Genomic DNA, 20,173 nt, shown 5'->3' on the forward strand with positions numbered 1-20,173 from the left:
CTCTTTCCCAACCTGTACAAGTGTCTCTAAGGAAGCCACTGGGCCCAGCAGGGGCTCCGCTCAGTCTCACAAAACCTTTACACTTAGAGTCACAATTGAATTTATTTAAAGACTCACATTTAGCTATCTATAGCTTTCCTGTTGAATCTCATAATACCTGGCATATACCTGCCCGAATAGATCTACTTAAACTTCACAGTGTGACACCATTCTCTTATAAAAAGCCATCTTCTCAGTAAGGAACCACCTCTTTGTTTTCCGTGGCCTTGTCACAGGCCAGATGCACCTCTCTGCAGGGGAGGAGGCTGGGTGCTGAGCAAACAAACCCGGGCCCAGCTGCCATCCAGAGGAGCTCTCCCTCCAGGAAGAGAATGAGCTGCTCAGAGGCATGATTTACCATACCCACAGCTCGCAGCTATGCCCCCAGGAACTGTGGGGTACCAGGTGCAGACTGTGTGTGATGTGGGGACTCAGTTTGCTCAGAAGCAGACACGAAACAGCTGAGATAACCAACCTGGGCAAAAGGCAAAGGAGACTGACTGCCAGCTTCCTAGAAAAGCAAGATGAGAAAGGACAGAAGGGCATCAGTCACACATCAGTATCAGAAGGAGCGAGGTCACGCAGCTACCCGTGACCAGTGCTAAAGGAACAGCCTGGATGTCTAGTGCCACTTACAGCAGGACAGGAAGTAGGGTCAGCGTGTTTGAGGAGGACGGGAAAGGCTTTTGTTAAGAGTGGATAGGGCACCCTGGGAAGTCACCACCCCTTTCTCAGCCCTGGCAGACGGAGTGCAGCGATCCAGAAGTGCAGGACAAACACTGTACCTTAGAGGAAACCTACGCATGGTCTGCAGCATGCCCTTTTTATCAGATTCTGACGACAGAGGAGCTGTCTTACAGCTCTTAGTTAGTTGTAGCAAACTACAGACATGCTTATTCAACCCTGCCCAGTAGAATTTCAGTTAGATTCCCTCCTCTTCCTGTCTACCTCATGGGAAAAAAAGAAAAAAAAAAAAAAAATGAGGGTTTTTTTTTTTTCCTTCCTTTATTCAAATTTTGGTACTGTTTTGACTTTTTCTCTGAAGTGGTTATAACATGCGCCTGGTCCCCTCTTCATATGAATATAATGGACACGATCTCTATGAGAGTCACGAGTTTACTTTTTCCTGAGAATTATCCTTTAACTTTCTCCCTTCTGCTAGGCACCTCTGAAGCAACCTCAGGCTGGCTGGCATCCCTACTAGGAGCCAAGAAACCCACTAGCCTAGGAAATGAGAGGACACGGAGACTGCCCAGCAGACATGGGCAGGGCTCCCTCTGCGTTAGTGACCACAGCCACCCTTTTTTGAGCCCTCACTGCAGCACGTGGGCCTCTGAGTGACCTGCTCCACACTAAGCAGTCTCACTGGATCCTGCAAAGACCCTGAATGGTAACTATTTCCCCGTTACAAATAAGGGAACTGAGGCTCAGAAAGATAAAGCAACTTGCTCAAGTCACTCATGCAGGATGTGCTGAGGGAGAAATCGGATCAAGGTCTATCAAGGTAATTCTCAGGCACACTTACCTTGGCTTTATTCATTTTCTTTTATTGAGGCATAGTTGATAAACAATATTATATACTGTGTCAATCGCACCATAGCAACTATGTTTAAAGTTACTATGAAATGGTGGCTATATTCCCTGCACTATACAATATCTCCTTGTAGCTTTTTATTTTGTACTTAGTAGTTTCTACCTCTTAATCCCCTGTCCCACGTCCTTTTCCCCACTGGTACCCACTAGCTCTCCATATTATGAGTCTGTTGTTGTTGTTATATTCACTTGTTTTGTTTTTTAGATTCCACATATAAGCGATATCATACAGCATTTGTCTTTCTCTGTGTGACTTATTTCACTTAGCATAATATCCTCCAAGTCCATCCCCGTTGTTGCAAATGGCAAACTTTCATTCTTTTTTTATGGCTGTGTAATATTCAATTGTATATATACCACATCCTCTTAATTCATTTATTTGTCAATGGACATCTAGGTTGCTTCCATGTCTTGGCAGTTGTAAACCGTGCTGCAGTGAACATTGGGGTGCATGGATCTTCTCACAGCATTGTTCTGGTTTTCTTTGCATATATACCCAGGAGAGCAATTGCTAGAAATTAAAATTTCAGAATCTTTGAGGATTGAGGTTTAATTCATCACTAAACACCTAGAGGACTTCCCTGGTGGCTCAGCTGGTAAAGAATCCACCTGCAATGCGGGAGACCTGGGTTTGATACCTGGGTTGGGAAGATTCCCTGGAGAAAGGAATGGCTACCCACTCCAGTATTCTGGCCTGGAGAATTCCATGGACTGTATAGTCCATGAGGTTACAAAGAGTGGGACACGACTGAGCGACTTTCCAACACCTAGAAGAGATGCCCAAGAACAGGGTAGCCTTCCAAATCCAAGACAATTTTCAGGCCTCCTCCATGCTTCCTCACATGTAGCTGCCTGCTAACCTGTGGGTCATACCACCTATGAGCAAACACAACTGAATTTCTCTCTGAACCCATGCTCCCAACCTCAAAGTGGTCAGCATGCCTAGAGATCCTGCTCCATTCCTCTGGTTTACTCCATCCTTATTGACAATTTCAAACCTTCTTGGCTCAAGCCTCCTCTAAAACCTCTCTTCCCCTCACCTCCCTATAAAATGCCTCCTTTTCTCTGTATCCTAACTTTGCAGAGAAAACAGAAGCCTCTTTAGTCTTCCACTACAGACTGCCTCCAGCTACTCCCCCTCCCCAGTCCTTCTTCCTTTCTGACCTGCTCCTGCTGGGGTTAATCCTCCGCTAGGTTTTGGACCAACCACTCCTACCATTGACTTCATTGTCACCTCTTTTTAGTATATTCAATTTCTGGATCAAATTTTTTTTTCATCATTGGCTTAAATTTGTGTGTGTGTGTGATAAAATATATGTAACATAAGAAGAAAAGCTGTGACCAACCTAGACAGCATATTAAAAAGAAGAGATATTACTTTGCCAAAAAGGTCCATATAGTTAAAGCTATGGTTTTTCTAGTAGTCATGTATGGATGTGAGAATTGGACCATAAAGAATGCTGAGTGCCAACGAATTGATGCTTTTGAACTTTATTGTTGGAGAAGACTCGAGAGAAACTTGGACTGCAAGATCAAACCAGTCAATCCTAAAGGAAATCAACCCTGAATATTCATTGGAAGAACTGATGCTAAAGCTGAGATTCCAATAGTTGGCTACCTGATGTGAAGAACTGATTCATTGGAAAAGACCCTGATGCTAGGAAAGATTGAAGACAGGAGGAGAAGGGGATGAAAAAGGATGAGATGATTGGATGGTATCACCACTTGATGGGCATGTGTTTGAGCAAGCTCTGGAAGCTGGTGATGGACAGGGAAGCCTGGCATGCTGCAGTCCATGGAGTCACAAAAAGTTGGACATGACTGAATAACTGAACTGACTCTGATATACTCTTCTGAGCATTTTTGAGTGTACAGCTCAGTGGCGTTAAGTACATTCACACTGTTGTACAACCTGGGCTGTACCACCATCCATCTCTAGAATTTTTTCAGCTTCCCAAACTGGAACTCTATATCCATTAAACAACAATTCCTCTTTCCTGCCAGGCCCTGGCAACCACCATTCTACTCCAGGGACCACATGTATGTGGAAACATTCAGTCCTTTTGTGATCGTCTTTCCACTGATTTTTAAACATGCTCAATTCTCTCTAATCTAAAACATGAAAAGAACAAAAATGAGCCCTGGAAGCCTCAACTCTCTCTACAACTATCGCTCTATTTCTCTCTGCCCTTCAGAACCAGAATTCTTGAAGGAACTCTCCATTTTTGCCATCCTCCACCTATCTCACTTCTCATACTCCATAAAGCTGGCTTCTGGCTTTATCACTCTCCCTTCATCACCTAGCTATTGCTGAAGCCAACAGTGGCCTCCATTTCGCTAAGGAGAGAATGGTGCTTTTCAATCTTCATCAAGCAGAATCTAATGGCGCTGACCTCTTTCTTACTGCTCTCATTGCCCAAAGCTCCTGCATGGACTTTTCTTCTCTTTACACTCTCTCCAATGCTCTCATTCGGTCCCACTGTTTGTTGCCACATAGAAAGAGATGATTTACAAACCCTCATCTGTGTCCAAACCTTCCCACTGACCTCCAACCTCATGGGCTTCCCTGGGTGCTCAGAGGTTAAAAAAAGCGTCTGCCCGCAATGCAGGAGACCCCGGTTCGATCCCTGGGTTGGGAAGATCCCCTGGAGAAGGAAATGGCCACTCACTTCAGTATTCTTGCCTGGAGAATCCCATGGAGGAAGGAGCCTGGTAGACTACAGTCCATGGGGTCGCAAAGAGTCGGACACGACTGAGCGACTTCATCTGTGTCTGTGTCTGACCTCTCTTCACAGATACATAAAAGGCAGCTCAGATCAAGCATATCCAGAATATATATATTTTTTTTATCTCTGCCCCCGTCTCTGACCAAGCCCTTCACAACCCAAAACATCTCCAATGCTCTTTCCAGTCTCAGTGACTCTATCTGGCCAGTTACACAAGCCAGAAGCCCAGGTGCATCTGTGGCCTCCTCCCTTCACCTCTCACACTCAGCCCCACAGAGAACCTGTCATCTGCACACATGGAATAGCTCTCAAATCCATCATTTCTCACAGTCACTTGCATGTCCACTCTGGTACAACTGCCAGCATTTCTAGTCCACACGATTGCAAGAGCCTCTTAAATGTGTTCCACCATCCACTGGACCCACTGCATCTACGACAGCGATCACTGGACGCCAGGGATGTTTACCAAATGCAAGTGTGGGCGTGCATCAAAGAAGACAAGCACTGTGGCCAAGCTCCTGCTTATCTTCAGCCTCGTCCCCCTCTACATGTCCCCCACCCCACCCCCCGAGGCTCTCACCTCTTCCTGGGTCCTGGTGCCCCCCTGTCCCCTTCCACACAGGACCTTCCCCAGGCCACTGCCTCTTCCCACGCTTCTCACCATGACCCCTTACTCCTCCTGCACAGCAAAGACACCTCCTTGCTATTCCAGACTTCCCTATCTAGGGACAACTCCCCTTTCTGGGTTCTGGTGGCACTTTGACCCTTTTTGTTGTAGTTATCTGTTGTAACTTTACATTTGTCTGTATGACTAGTGGACTGTATCTGTAAGTTACATGAGAGCAGGGCTGAGTCTGATTCACTCACCAATGTACCCTCCACAGCCACTCAGTTCTGCACACGTAAATATCAGAGTAGACAACATTGACACATAAGTGCCAGCCACTGTGTGCTTTGTGTGGATCTTCTCACTCCTTCGTCACAACCCTGTGGAGACACTATCATTCTCCCCTCTTCAGAGAGGCCGGAGTAACGTATGCACGACTCTTTAGCTCGTAAAAGGCAGAGCTGGTTTCAATGGTAGACAGGCTACTTGCAGAGTCTCTGTACTGATGGCTGCACCCTACTCACCACCACCCATGTTTGTGGAAGGATGTATTTCTGCACAGAAGAAGTTTTACCTGGGAGTTTACCAGACGAATGGTGGTTTTCGTGCCCACGTCTTGTTGGAATTTGGCTGTGGGTGCCCCATTAAACCTCAGGACTGCATCGTGATCATCTGGAAACCACAAGGAAACAGCACGTCAGCAGTGATGACGGCGTGAACAGCAGCGCTATGAGGAGAGAGGGCAGGTCTGGAGGGAGCGAGGGCAGAAGGAAGAGGAGGGCAAGGGAATTAATGCTTCCCAATCTTTATGTCCTCATGGGACACAGGGGACAGTGACCATATTTGTATGGCACAGTCAGGTCAGGTTCACAGACAGAGATCACCAGCTGTCTGCCCACCCACTGCGAAGGCTAAAGAGGTCCGTACGTTGGTGTTCCTGAAACCCATTCAATGATGCACAGAGGCAACGTGGGCAGGGCCAGTGCATTCCCCAGTGAATCACTGTTCCAGTTACCAAAGGAGCAAACCAGACATTCTTTTGGTATTACTTGTAGGTCATACTTCTATACTTATCAGAAAATCAAAGATCTTACCATAAGCTTGGCTTAACCCACAAGGGCAGAGTATCCCCATGGCACCCTGAAAAGCTGTCTGGGCATAGCACACGACAGCTCCCTAAGTGTTCCCTTTAGGAATCCAAGCCCCTGGAGGGGTCACAAACCTGGGTGCTGGACGAGATGGAACGAGAAGTCATAGAGCTAAACTAAACCCCATATTTTCCTTTTTTTTTTTTAAAGCTGTTTGTAAGGAATAAAATCTTCAATCCAGCCAAGATCAAATAGATCATCTTTTTAAAAATCTGCTCACTCCCCAGCTCTCATTCTCTGTCCTTGTAGCTGTTCAAGCAGTGTTTGGAAGACTAGGAGAAGATTCTCTATCTGCAATGACCAATCTGATGCGGGAAGGAACTGATGACTTCTAAGATCCATTTTAACCTGGAGCCTCTGACCCTATGAGAGCTCCTTTCAAGCTTACGTGATCAAACAAGCTTCAGTGCACCACTGAAATCTGCACAGGATTTAGAGGTCAGTCCAAATCTCTGTTCAATTTCTTTCCATGAGGGAGTGATTTTGGATGATTCATGCACAAAGGTGGCATCAGGAGAAGAAGGGTAGGAGTGGATTTTGGCTCAACATAAGAGGGTCTAAAGGAGAATACCCACAGAATTAAGGGATGAAAGCCTCCCTCTTTTTATATCCCTACACCCCAGCAATCTAGATATCTCATTCACAAAAACAACTTTATCCTCAATCATAGGGAAAAAAATTTTTTTCAAAATGGTTTAAAAGTTACATTGGCATAAATATATATATATATATATATATATACACACACACACACACACAACTATGTGTAAAATAGATAGCTAGCTGTATAACACAGGGAATTCAGCCCAGTGCTCTATAACAATCTAGATGGGTGGGATGGGGGTTGGGGATGGGATGGAAGCTCAAGAGGAAGGAGATATATGTATTTAAAAAGCTGATTCACGTTCTTTTACAGCAGAAACCAATACAGCATTGTAAAGTAATTATCCTCCAATTAAAACTAAATTTTTAAAAAGTTACATAAAATGTTCTTAGTCTAGACATTATCAGATAACAAGACAGGCACAGAGAACCACAAATGGAGCAGCAAGTTTATCTTTAGATAACTCAGACTGCAATCAGTTTTGCTGAAATTAACCACTGGTTTCAAAAGTGACCAGCCGTAGCCATGCTAGAAATGCTGATGCATTAGAAACTTCAGTCCACTTTCCCATTTCACAGGTGAATAAATGATTAATCTGAGAGTCCCGGTAGAAAAGAATGGCAAGCTCAAAGGCAGTCATTGAGAATCAAATAAAAGGACTATTTACAGGGTTGTGGGTGGAGTTTAATGAGGTAGAAATCAAACAAGGAATGGGACATGCCCTGGGGTTGGATCCGGCAGGGAACCCCACCGCTACACTGCTGGCAGCAGGAGGCCACCCGGCGGGAACCTCAGAGGGAATCATCGCACAGCCTCTCTTTCTTCCTCTCCTCTACCTCCAGGCCTGGAAGGAAAAGGAAGCAAGCAGGACTCAGAGAACCTGACAGGGACTGAAACTTTTAGTCAAGGAAGAGAAGCAGTCTGCACTCACCCTAAAAGGGGAGATGGGACGGGGAAGGGGTGGGGGAGGAGACAGATACTCCGCCTCACTGTCCTTCTTCTTAGTCTCAGATTTGTGCCAGTGCGTCCACTATCTGTATGCTCAGTCATTCAGTCGTGTCCAGGTCTCTGCAGCCTCTTGGACTATTATAGCCCATGAGGCTCCTCTGTCCATGGGATTTCCCAGTCAAGAATACTGGAGTGTGTTGTTGTGCTCTTCTCCAGGGGATCTTCCCAACCCAGGGACTGAACCCACATCTCTTGTATCTCCTGCATTGCAGGCAGATTCTTTACCACTAGCACTACCTGGGAAACCCGCTTCCACTGTCTAGTTCCAAGTGAAAGCCCAAAGGGCAAGAACGCCCAGGTGACACAGTCTACATTTCCACTTCCCAGGAAAGGGTGGAGGGTGGGCTTGGAGCGGCAGATAGAGAACGTCCAGGACAGGAGGCTTGGGATAGGTGCCTGGCTGACCGTGAGAAAGGAGAATGTTTTTGTTCCTTCAATAAATACTGATTAAGCACCTACTCTCTGCCTGGCACTGGAGACAATGGTTGTGAGCAAGAAATCAAGGTCCTTCCTTGCCCTTAGAGACCTTGAAATCCACTGTAAAGAGAAAGGCAATAAATAAGCACAACAACCTACATTCAAGATAACTACAGATTGTGGTCAGTACTGTGGCACAAAATAGTAACCTATAATGGAAAAGAATCTGAAAAAAATATACATATATATGGGAAGGGTCCAGGAAAGCAAATTCCAGCCAGAGGACACAGCAGTGTCAAGACCCTAAGGAGGGTAAGGACTTAACTGGGAACAAATGACTGAGGGAAACGAAAAAAGATGCAGTGCAAGAGGCTGGAAGAAAGCAAATCATGCAGGCTGTGGTATGAAGGTATGAAGTTTGAATTTTATTCTAAGATTTTAAAAAAATCAAAGAAGAAAACTTTAAAACAGACCACTAAATTTAAGCTCAAAAAAAAAAGGGGGGGATTAGATTCTTATTTGCCAAACTGTCCTTTGCTATTGCTATTGAAGACTAAAAAACTTTCAGTCTCAAATAGGTCTTCAGGAAATCACCAGGAGAAAGCCACAGCTACTGGGCTCCCAGCAAATAAGTCTTGAAGGAGGAAGGCTGGAGAAAACAAGGGGATCCACTTCTCTTTAACTTAGAATTAGAACACAGAAAAAGATGCAAATTAGAAAAGGAAGAAACACACCACAATATGCACGTGACATACTACATGCTTAGAAAATGCAACAGAATCAGTTTGTCAGTAAATTCATAAATACATCAAAATCTACTGTGTCCAGGTATAATAACTCCAAATAGCTAGAAATTATGGTGAAAGAAATTTGATCACTACTTGGACCAAATTTTTTTTTATATATTCCAATGAGCTGAATGAATCATATAACCATGTATGGGAGACCATATTCTGATTCTGACTAGGAAAACTAGATATGACACAGATTGGGGTTGGCAAACTATGGCCCACAGTGCAAATCTGACCTGTCTCATCTTTGTAAATCAAGTTTTATTGGAACATAACCAGATACATTCATTTATTATTGTCTGTGGTTGATTTTCAGATAGTAAATAATCTGCCTGCAATGTAGAAGATACGGGTTCAATCCCTGGGTCAGGAAGATTCCCTGGAGAAGGGAATGGCAACATACTCCCATAATCTTGCCTGGAGAATCCCATGGATAGAGGAGCCTGGCCATCTACAGTCCATGGGGTCACAAAGAATCAGACATGACTGAGCAAATGAGCATGCATGCACGCCCGTGGTTGATTTTGCACTAAAATAGCGGTCATTTTAAGAGACACTGTATGTCTTCAAAACCAAAAATATTTGCTATCTGGCCCTTTATAGGGAAAGTTTGCTGAACCCTGATATAAACAATCATGCTGTCTGAGCTACTCAATATCCAAGGGTGTCTTCCCAGTCATCACTTTGCCCAGGAACTCCATCTGCCCAAAAATATACCCAAACTCTAACCCACTTTTGCCTTCCATCATGTGGTACACCTGCTTCACTTCAGCCTTTCCTACTGGTCCTTCTGATTTTTTCTTTTTTTTTGTTTGTCCCTATTATTTCCTTGTCCTTCAAGTGTAAACTTTGCTTTGGTTTTCTCATCGGTCTTCTTTTCTGGATTATAGCTATCACCTTGAAATAAATGACTCTTAATCTCCCACCCTTACACTTCCTGGAAGCAAATACCCAACTGCATAGATACCCACAAACACTTCAGACTTAGAACATCCAAAATGGAACCTGTCTTCCTCCAGAAGAATGCTCCCTGGTGATATAATATAGCCTGCTCCCAGGCCAGAGACCCTGGCTTCTACCACTCACTCAAGGTCATGTCTAATTAGAACCAAGTTCTGTCTCTTCGACCTCACCACGCCTCTCAAGTCAAGCCTTTTCTTCCCACCACCACCACTGCTCAACAGGCCTGGCACTTCTCACTGGATGTGGCAATAGTCCCTAACAGCAGAGAGATTAGATTGCAATCCCCTGAGACAAGGAGACTCAGAGATATATGAAACCTCTCTGAAACACACATGATCCAAACACTTGCTTGCTCAAAACCTCTAGGTCTCTCCATGGCTTAAAGAACCAAATTCAAAGTCCTTATTATGACAGTCAACTTCCTCTAAGAACTGAACCCTGACTACCCTTCTGACCTCATTTCTCAGCCCTCTTCACCCTGTGAGACCCTACCTCCCAGCCAAACAGGGTTATTTGTGATGCTTAAACATGCTCTGCACTTTTTTTTTTTTCCATGCAGCCTTTGCTTCTTACTTTTGTCTCAGAATGTTTTTCTCTTCTCTTCTAGGAGAGAAAATCAGGAAGAATATGAAGTGATTATTTTAACCTGACAAGGGATTCATTCATTATTATAAAATTACAATCACCATGGAGCACAAAAGAAGAGTTTAGGCTAAGTGTGGGGGCCTTGGAGTCAAACACCCCAGTTTCAAGTCCCTACTATCAACCAGCTGTGTAAGCTTTCTGAGTGTTAATACTTGGCTCATCAGTAAAACGGGGACAATAACTGTACCTACCTCGTGGGATTACCAGGAGGATTAAAACAGCAAGGCTTGTTACTCACACAGCCGGTGCACCATACGTGTTACTATTAGTGATAATATTTGTTAAGTGTGCTACTGCTTGAAATGAATATTCAAACAAATCTAAGATACTTTACATGTGTATGTATCAAAAACAATTAAAAATTACTATGCCCACTGTTGGCTGGTTTGTGGGACTGCCAGAGACACAACACATTGTTAACAGTTCCTCTGATAAACAGTTTTGTAATACACCAGAAAAAGAGCCCTAAAACATATGTCACGTTGGTCTTCTAGCCCCACTCCTGAGGGTATTTCCCCTTTGGAGGACGGTAGTAGTCACTTACGGAGAAGGCAATGGCAACCCACTCCAGTACTCTTGCCTGGAAAATCCCGCAGTCCATGGGGTTGCTAGGAGTCGGACACAACTGAGTGACTTCACTTTCACTTTTCACTTTCATGCATTGGAGAAGGAAATGGCAACCCGCTCCAGTGTTCTTGCCTGGAGAATCCCAGGGACAGGGGAGCCTGGCGGGCTGCCGTCTATGGGGTCGCACAGAGTTGGACACGACTGAAGTGACTTAGCAGCAGCAGCAGCAATAGTCACTTAAGTTATCTTCACAAAAAAAACTCATTAGCAGTACTACTTTTAAGAGCAAACAATTTGAAACTATTTGATATATTCAACAGTTGGAAATAAGCTGGACAAATTCCAGATGTGATGGGAAGGTTGTGGGACCGGCAAGCTCAGAGGCCTTTAAAAGAAGGCCTTTCCTCTCACTTTCCTCTTTGTATTCTAAGTTCCTACTTGGCACTGTTGATGAATCCATGAGGCAATAAAAGAATACATGAATTAATTTCTTAACGTATTTGTTAGACTAAATGCCCAAGGGAAATACCCAATAAAAGGCAGAACATTTGAAGTCTAGCACATGATTTTTGTTAGATCTCAGGATCAAAGTCCTTCCATGAAATCACATATTTGAAATGGTAACTGCAGTCTATAGAAAAAGATTATTTTAAAGTTTAAACACCTCCAGTGTTTCATGAAGTACATAAAAATAAAGATTATAGTTCCAATTCATGGAAGTATTAGGTTCTACCTGAAACTTCAACACAATTCCAGCCAGGCAGGCAATGGTGACTTGAAGAAGAGGATCAGCTAACATCTGGAATATTCTAAACATTACCATTAAAGAGAAAAATTGGGGAAGGAAGAAAGAAATCTAGTTCCATTATAGATGAAATGAAAACCAGTTACATTTAGCTTCTAGAGAACGAAGTCCAAAAGAAACCAAAAAAAGCAAAAGCAAAAGTTGGGGTGGGGTTGGTTATCTTGGCAGCTTTTATTCCTAAGTGCTGCCCATTTGGGGAAGTATAAAATATGATCTCATCACTTCTTTCTGCTCTAGAGAATCTAATTTGGGTCTACTTTTCTTCTTTTGAGAGCCTGTGCTCGGTTTCAGACCATTTTTCCTGGCAGTCATATGAAGGAAATAAAAAAGGAGACATATGACCTCACCTGCTCCAGTACCTTCCAGGGCCTGACAGAAGAGCTAGGCTTCCTGTGCTTTGCTTTCTTTAGCCTAATTCATTTCACAATCATGGAAAACACATTCTCTCAGAACAATCAAACTAAGGAACGTTAAGCAAACCCATAGCACTGTGCTATATATATGTTTACAAATCTGGATAAACTTTCTACTTTTTTAAGTTTATTTCTATTGAAATATAGTTTGTGTTTTTTTTTTATTAGAGGATAATTGCTTTACAATGTTGTGTTGGTCTCTGCCGTGCAACAGCACACATCAGTCATAATTATATATATATATATATATATATATATATATATATATATATATATATATATATCTCCCCTCCCTCTTGAGCCTCTGAAGTATAGCTGATTTAAGATGTTGCATCAGCTTCAGTTGTATTGCACAGTGACTCATATACATATACACACACACCATATACATATATATGCATGCTACATCACTTCAGTCATGTCCAACTCTGTGTGGCCCTATGGACCATAGCCCACCAGGCTCCTCTGTCCAAGGGATTCTCTAGGCAAGAATACTGAAGTAGGTTGCCATTTCCTCCTCCAGGGGATCTTCCCAAACCAGGGATCAAACCCCAGTCTCTTATTGCTCCTGTACTGGCAGGCAGGTTCTTTCCCCTCCTGAGAAGCCCATGAAATATATATATATAATTTTTTTCAGATTCTTTTCCCTCATAGTAAGTTATTATAAAATATTGAGAATAGTTCCCTATGTTATACAGCAGGTTCTTGTTGGTTTATCTCTTTCATATAGTGTATATGTTAACCCTAATTTGTCTATCTTAATGAACTATGAAAAATTTTGGGAAAAGCAAATTTATATATTCTCATCAGTGATTTTTAACCATTTTGGGGGTCACAGACCCCTTTGAGATACAATGGAAAGCTATGGACTCTATCTTTGGAACAACGCAAGCTGAATTATACAAATACACACGGTAAACACACATAAACAGCACACAGTTTTCATATGATTTTAGGGATTTGTGAACCTCCTGAAGTTGGTTCAGAATCCCCAGTTAATTCCTTTCAAAGAGGAAAAGCTAAAAATTAGTTAGGTCATTGAGGCCAAAAGAGATAATTAGTTCCTAATTAATCAGTAAATAATAGAATTTCAGCACCTGAAGATAAAGTAGAGATCTATGCTTTAAATATTTTTAAATGTTTATGCAGTGTTTTGCTTCTTGGTAGCAAAGGAACTTTCTTTTCAAATAAAATTTTCTGTAGGACACCAGTATTTAAGATGGATCAAAATAGAGCTATTCAAATTAATAAAGCTGCTGGAAGACTGGATCCCCATTCTCTTCACTGCCCGCTTGCCACCTCTGACCCGTGAAGCACATCTGAGAAACACCCACTGGGCTGCTCCACCAGTCCACGAGCCATACTGGGACTGCTAGTCCCCACTCCTGTCCACGTGCCCAGATGGTCCAAATGAGCACTGGCCACTCAGATAACAGTCTCCACATGGCAGAACCCACCTATTTCTCGACCCAGCCGGGAGGACTTCAGAGATCCTGCTGAAGAGACCACAGCACACCTGCCCCACGGCCCGGCCTTGGTCCTAATGTCCTCCTGAGGCAGGTAGCCCTCCCAGTCAGAGGTGTTGAAGGGAAAATCTGTGGCCTCTATCATTGAAATGTTGACGTGGTCCCGCAGGTGGCAAAGCAGGGCCTCTGCACTGAACTTGACCCCAGGCCCCGGCCCCTTGTACGTCACTTTGTACTTGTTCATGTTCAGATAATTCTTCCGGATAGTTTGCAGCCTGGGGGCAAGGTTTTTGGAGGAGCTGTCCTTGTCCCAAACCTGGAAGGTAGCCCCCAACTTGGCCTTGGGACCACCGAGTGCCTGGACGTTCTTCTGGGGGTTGTGTGTGCTGCTGGAGGACACAGGTTGGGAACTAGAGCTCATGGCCAGTTTCTCCAGGCCCTGCAACATCTGGTATTCCTTGTTCTGCAGTTTAAGGAACTCATAGTAATTCCCTTTCTTCTTTTCCTTCCACACACAGATGATGGCAAACAGGAGAAAGATGAGCACACAGCAGCTGAAGAATTTTTTCTTCAAGCTGGTGCGAGTCATAATGAAAGGCGTGTTCAAGGAAACCATGCTGTTCTGAGCAGGAAAATATGCCTAAAAAAAAGTGAGACAAGGCAGAAAGAGATGTAAAGAACAGCCAAAAGTAATGACGAGCTGAGCAATGGCTTCAGAGCGACGAGAACTGAATTCCAGCCCATGCCTATCTCCCATTTTCAGCAAGTCTCAAAAAAAAAAAAAAAAAAAAAAAAATCACCCTCAGTTTGGGCTTGAAATGTAGAAAGTCATCCTCAGACACTCTCATCTTCCTCTCTGAGCCATGAGCACTCTATGGACTTGCCCACCACACCCTTGTACTCCCTGAATCTTAGTTTCCTGTTGTCTCAGTCTGGCTTCCTGATTGCTCTCTGAGCTTCCTGAGGTCGGGAACCACAATTTACACATTCAGTTCCTAGGGCCTCACACTCTTTGTTCAAGGAAGGCATACATGCTTGAAAAACTAAAAGAGAACAGCAGAGCAGGCTGACGTGTCTATGTCACAGGAAGCCAAACTCCATAAAAAGGCCTGGCCTCCTTTTAAAATTGCCAGGAAGAGACCTCTCACCATAAACAGTGTGGTAGGTGCACAGTGCATCTCTCTAAGGGCTCTGGTGCTAGATTCCTATGCGAGAAGAAAGCCAAGGGCTAGCTTCACAATAGAACACTCAGGTTTATGGAGTTCTGCATGTGGCAGGAAACTGACTCTCCTCACAGCAGAAGATGGGATCTCCTAATAAGATAGCAGATATGTGACCAGTTAAGGAAATGAAAACAAAAATGCATTAAGCACATAGGAGGTTATTTCATTTAATTTCATCAAAAACCAGGGGGCATCATGATACACAATATCAGTGAGCACCATGTTAATAATAACCTAACATGAAGGGCATCTCCAGAGCTGTGCAGAAAAGCCCTGACCATCACCAACCATGATGGTGCCATAATCTCCATTGTTATAGATTAACCACCTGAGGTGCTGAGAAATTAAGAGAAATGCCTAGGATCACAGAACTGCGTGAACAGTAGCACTGAGATCCAAATCCAAGTGTACTCGCTTTCCTAACCCGTGACCCTTTCACTGCATCATGTCCAGGATGCCGAAAGTTCTAGAAAATGGACTTCACAAATTAAACAGAGCCTGCATAGGCCCCTTTATATCTAAGTAAAGACCTACTTTGCTTTCCCGGAATTTATTGTCAAACTGAACGGAAAATGGAAGAACTCTGAATTTAAATAATGTCTGTAATCTTCTGGAAAACATTAACTTATTCCCTAAGTAACTACGTTTATTTACCATAATGAGTCAAAGCAACTACCCACAGGATTTTGCTAACTGATTAAGAATCTATACAGTAGTAATTAACACAACATTGTAATCAACCACACCATAATTTTTAAAAATTAAGAAAAAAAAAAATGAAACAGATCTATAGTCCACTTCCAGGAAGCCTGCTCCTAAGGATATCAGAGATAAGGTGGTAGGAGAACTGAAATGTGTATCACAGAACCTGGCTTCTTGTCCCCACTCTTGGTGGCCTTAGGCAAGTCTCTTAACCTCTCTGCACCTGTTTCTGTGGAGTAATCATCTCTGCCCTGTCTCATTCACTGGTCCTGAGAACACCAAAGGAGAACGGTATTCATGGACTTTGAACTAGGTAAATATAAAGGCACAGAAGGTTAGAGCAGCCCCCAGCCCCCACCGGCACAAGAGCCACATGGAGGCAATGTGGGGCAGCAAACAACTGGCCATGACTCATCAACCTGAACTTCAGGTCCTTCATCACGTATCACTGAAGTACAGTTCACTTATAATGTTAGTTACAGGTGTAAAACAGTGATTTGATATTTTTATAGATTATGTACCTTATAACATTTTTGACGAAAGTCTCTATGCGGTACATTACATCCCTGTGACTTATTTATAACTGATACTCTAGCCAGCCAGCCAAGACCACACCAGCACACTGAGGTATAACTGGTAGTTTATACCTCAAACCCCCTTTACCTCTTTCACACTTCCCCCTATCACCCTTCCCTCTGGCAACCATTAGTTTGTTCTCTGTATCTTTAAGTCTGTTTCTGTTTTTTGTTTTTGTAGATTCCACATGTAAGTGAAAACATACAGTATTTGTGGGTGTCTCTCTCTCTCTCTCTTATTTCACTTAGCATAATATTCTTTGGGTCCATCCATATCACAAAATGCAAGGTTTTATGGTATGGCTTTATTCTTTTTAATGGCTGAGTAATATTCCATTGTGTTTGTGTATATACATGTATATACCACATACTCTTTATTCAGTCATCTGTTGATGGACCCTTAGGATGCTTCCATATCTTGGCGATAATAAATTGTAGGTAATTCTGCAATGAACACTGGCATGCATAAATCTTTTGAATTAGCTTTTTGTTTCCAGGATAAATACCCAGGAGTGGAACTGCCTTGATTATACAGTAGTCCTATATTTAATTTTTTAAGCTAACTCCACACTGTTTTCCACAGTGGATACACAAATTCACACCCCTAACAACAGTGTATGAGGGTTCCTTTTCTCCACACCCTTGACAGTACTTATCTCCTCTATTCTTCTCCTGAGTTTGGTGAGCATACTTATAATCCAGAATTCCAGCCCAGACTTGTCTGACTAAAAGTCCATGGTTTTTGCACTAATGGACAGGCACTGTGAAAAAGTACAATGAAAAGTCAGTGTTGACTTAAGACTCAGAATTCAAGGTCTCTAATGAGACAACTGCTGGACAATCACAAAATAAACACCCTCACTATCTGTGCTGACACTGCTACTGTGCACTATTTTACCAATTCGGTGACCCAGCAATTGGATTTATCAGACCCAGTTCAACCCTGTGAGATAAGCAGAGCAAATTTTATTAGTTTCATTTATAACTAAAGAAACTATGATTTTGTAAACATAAATAAGTTTCAAAGTTGCGTGAGTGATTTGGTAATGATGGAGTTTGGACTTAACTTTTGTGTGTATAAGTGAAATAAGACAGGAGGTAGGGATGTGGAACCTGGCTCACTATCTCACTGGGCTGAGGCTCAGAAGGGCTTGTGTTCAGCTTCCTACCAAACCCTGCCCTCAAAGGTCGAGTTGCCCAGGAAAGAAGAGTTCTCCAGTCCTTCAACCACACAGTCTTATAACTTCAAGAGCACCTCAGCCTTTAAGGTCAGTGCTCTGTCATGAGTGCCACGGGCACTCATCTGAAACCTCATGTCAAGGCTCCCAGTTCTCTGAACACCATCCTCTGTTGAGGCTCCAAGTCCACCACTGGCTAGATCCTCTGGCCAGAGGGACACAGAGAGTCAGTCTCGTCTCTCAAGCTGCTACAGAGAGACACAGACTGAAGAAGCTTCATCTAAACAGCCCAGACTGAAGCAAAGGAATATAAATATTTTTCCCCAAGTTCTTTGGGAAAATAGTCCAAGTTTTAAATTTCTCAATCATTTCTCTGATTGCCTTCTTACCTCTCTACAACTTTGCACTGCTGGAATCTCTCCCCTTGTCCATTTGCCTGGCCACCAAACAGCCTTTCCATTTCTGGGCTCCTGTGGAGGCCACCTCCCCTTCCCTACTGTTCTTGCTCCCTGCTATTTGCCTCTAGTGTTTGGTAATGCTTGCTTTTGATTTTCTTTTTTAGGCTATGCCCTACAACATGTGGGATCTTAGTTCCCAGACCAGGAATCAAACCCCTGCCCCCTGCATTGGGAGCATGAAGTCTTAGCCACTGGACCACCAGAGAAGTCCCGGTAATGTTTGCTTTTCATGCTGACCCCCTGCTAGAGGGCGATTCCTCCTGGCTCATTTCTGAAATTCCAGTGCCCCCTCACACGTGGAACACAGTGGGTATTCAATAAAGGATTCTTGAATTGATTGGACTTATCAACAAACACTAACAACCCCCACCTGGCTTCTAGAGGAATAAGTAACAACTCACATTATCACCTACAGAGAATAAGCCAACAGTGAACCAACAGAAAGAAAATCCCAAAGGAGGGATCCCCATCTATATCACTCTATCACTACATACCGAGTATCACATGCAGGCTTGGCCAGAGTAGGTGCTTTAAAAAGGTAGATTGAATTATAGAATAACTTTAAATCTTATATTTATAGTTAACAGAAATAGGAAAATCACCTATCAACACTAAGGACTGAAAAAAAATAAAAATAAAAAACACGAAGAAAACAGCAAAGCTGTAGCCAGACGTTGAGCCCCTATGTCTTCTTGCCAGCGCACTCCACTGGGCCTCTCCTAAACAGAGTATGGACCCCTATGCTGCTGCACATCCCACTCCTCCAAGTGCTCCTTACCTGCTTCTAGCTAATCCTCCTGGGCTGCAAGCCCTCCAGGTCCTCAGGAACAAGCACTGCTCTCCATGGATGTCTATTTTACTGGGTCTGGAGGCCAAGGCTCATTGTTCTCAGGATGATCAAAAACCATCTACAAAGAGGACAGTAAAACAGAGTGAAGCACCAGTTTCCAAGAGGAGCAAGGTTAAAGATTAAAAAGATAGACAGGGACCTCTGCCAAACTCCAATGTGGGCCCTGGTATGGCTCAATCCAGGAAGCCCCAAGGGCTCAGAAAAAAAAAAAGAGACAAAAGTCAATTACAGGTGCAGTGTTCTGGGTTAATAAACATCACAGAAATCCTAGAAATAGTCCAATACTAATAAGAACATGACAGAAAGATGAAGCAAGCACCATACACCAACCTGGGAAGACAGAATTGTTTAGTCTCTGGTTTGGGCATACATAAATAGCAATTTTGAGAAGACAGGATTCAGTTCATCCAAAATGAACTCTAAACAGACCTTTTAAAAGTTATTTATTATCAAAGAATATTTAATGATATATGAAAGTTCTATCAGAATAATGTTAACTGAAATTCAGAAAAAAAATTTTAAATTCAAATGTGAGAAAGAGGAAAGACTATACCAATAGACACACACACATACATACCTGGAAGGTAGAATAAGGAGTAATGAGCATTTTCTTTTTTTTTATAAATTTTTGTATATCAAAAAATTTCTAAAGCATACATGCATTACTCTTAGAGTTATAAAAAATTATAAAAATATGTTTTAGAAGCTAAAAATAGAACTCTATACTTGTCAGTTTTCTTTCTTCTGATGGAATGTAGAAAAATAACAAAGGAAAACTTAATAGTTGCATGAAAATTCCAACTTCTATACAATAAGAATATTGTAATAAAAAGGAAAAATAAGACTCAAGGTGTGTGAAAGTTTCACAGTAAAAGCCTTTAGAAATGAACAGGCAATCAACAAGAGCAAACAAATCACAAAAGAGAAAATACCATTAATAAACATATGAAATTATGATTACTCTTGAAAGAAACCCAAAAGAGGTAACTGGAACATAGATACTAGTTTATAAAATTAACTTTAACCAGTAGTTTTCAAAATGATAATACTCATTGACAGGCAGATTATAATGAAATTGGTATATTTCAAGAGAGCAGTAGAAATTAACTTAACATTTTTAGAAAGTAATCATACCAAAGAATTAAGAGCTTATGACTATGAATCAAGTTATTGTACTTCCAGGAAATAAGATTGAATAAATAATTCCAAGGGGGAAAAGTTGTATATTTCTATTTCCTCACATATAAGATAATTCCCTACCTTACACAGCTTTGGTGAGAACTGGAAGAAGATTCATGAGACAAAGAATGAGTTTTATGAAGCAATTTGCATGTGCAAAAAGAAAAAACAGCTTTCAGTTTCAAAGAGATTTATAATGGTGAAAAAAATCTAAAA

The 20,173-nt window shown here is 42.5% G+C and overlaps 1 protein-coding gene across 2 annotated transcripts in view; it reads right to left on the bottom strand.

Moving 5' to 3' along the window:
• The window catches only part of ST6GAL1 (ST6 beta-galactoside alpha-2,6-sialyltransferase 1), a 146,420-nt gene that overhangs the window by 17,525 nt on the left and 108,722 nt on the right, over positions 1 to 20,173 (bottom strand). For both annotated transcript variants that reach the window (XM_068977759.1, XM_068977846.1), the window contains 3 exons: positions 18,707 to 18,836; positions 13,784 to 14,432; positions 5,540 to 5,637 (listed from right to left, as the gene is read on the bottom strand). In XM_068977759.1, the coding sequence (XP_068833860.1) occupies positions 5,540 to 5,637; positions 13,784 to 14,408 (723 nt within the window). In that variant the 5' untranslated portion in view covers positions 14,409 to 14,432; positions 18,707 to 18,836. The remainder of the gene's footprint in view (positions 1 to 5,539; positions 5,638 to 13,783; positions 14,433 to 18,706; positions 18,837 to 20,173) is intronic.

The sequence above is a fragment of the Capricornis sumatraensis genome, chromosome 1, assembly GCF_032405125.1.
Source record: "Capricornis sumatraensis isolate serow.1 chromosome 1, serow.2, whole genome shotgun sequence".
Classification (NCBI taxonomy): domain Eukaryota; kingdom Metazoa; phylum Chordata; class Mammalia; order Artiodactyla; family Bovidae; genus Capricornis; species Capricornis sumatraensis.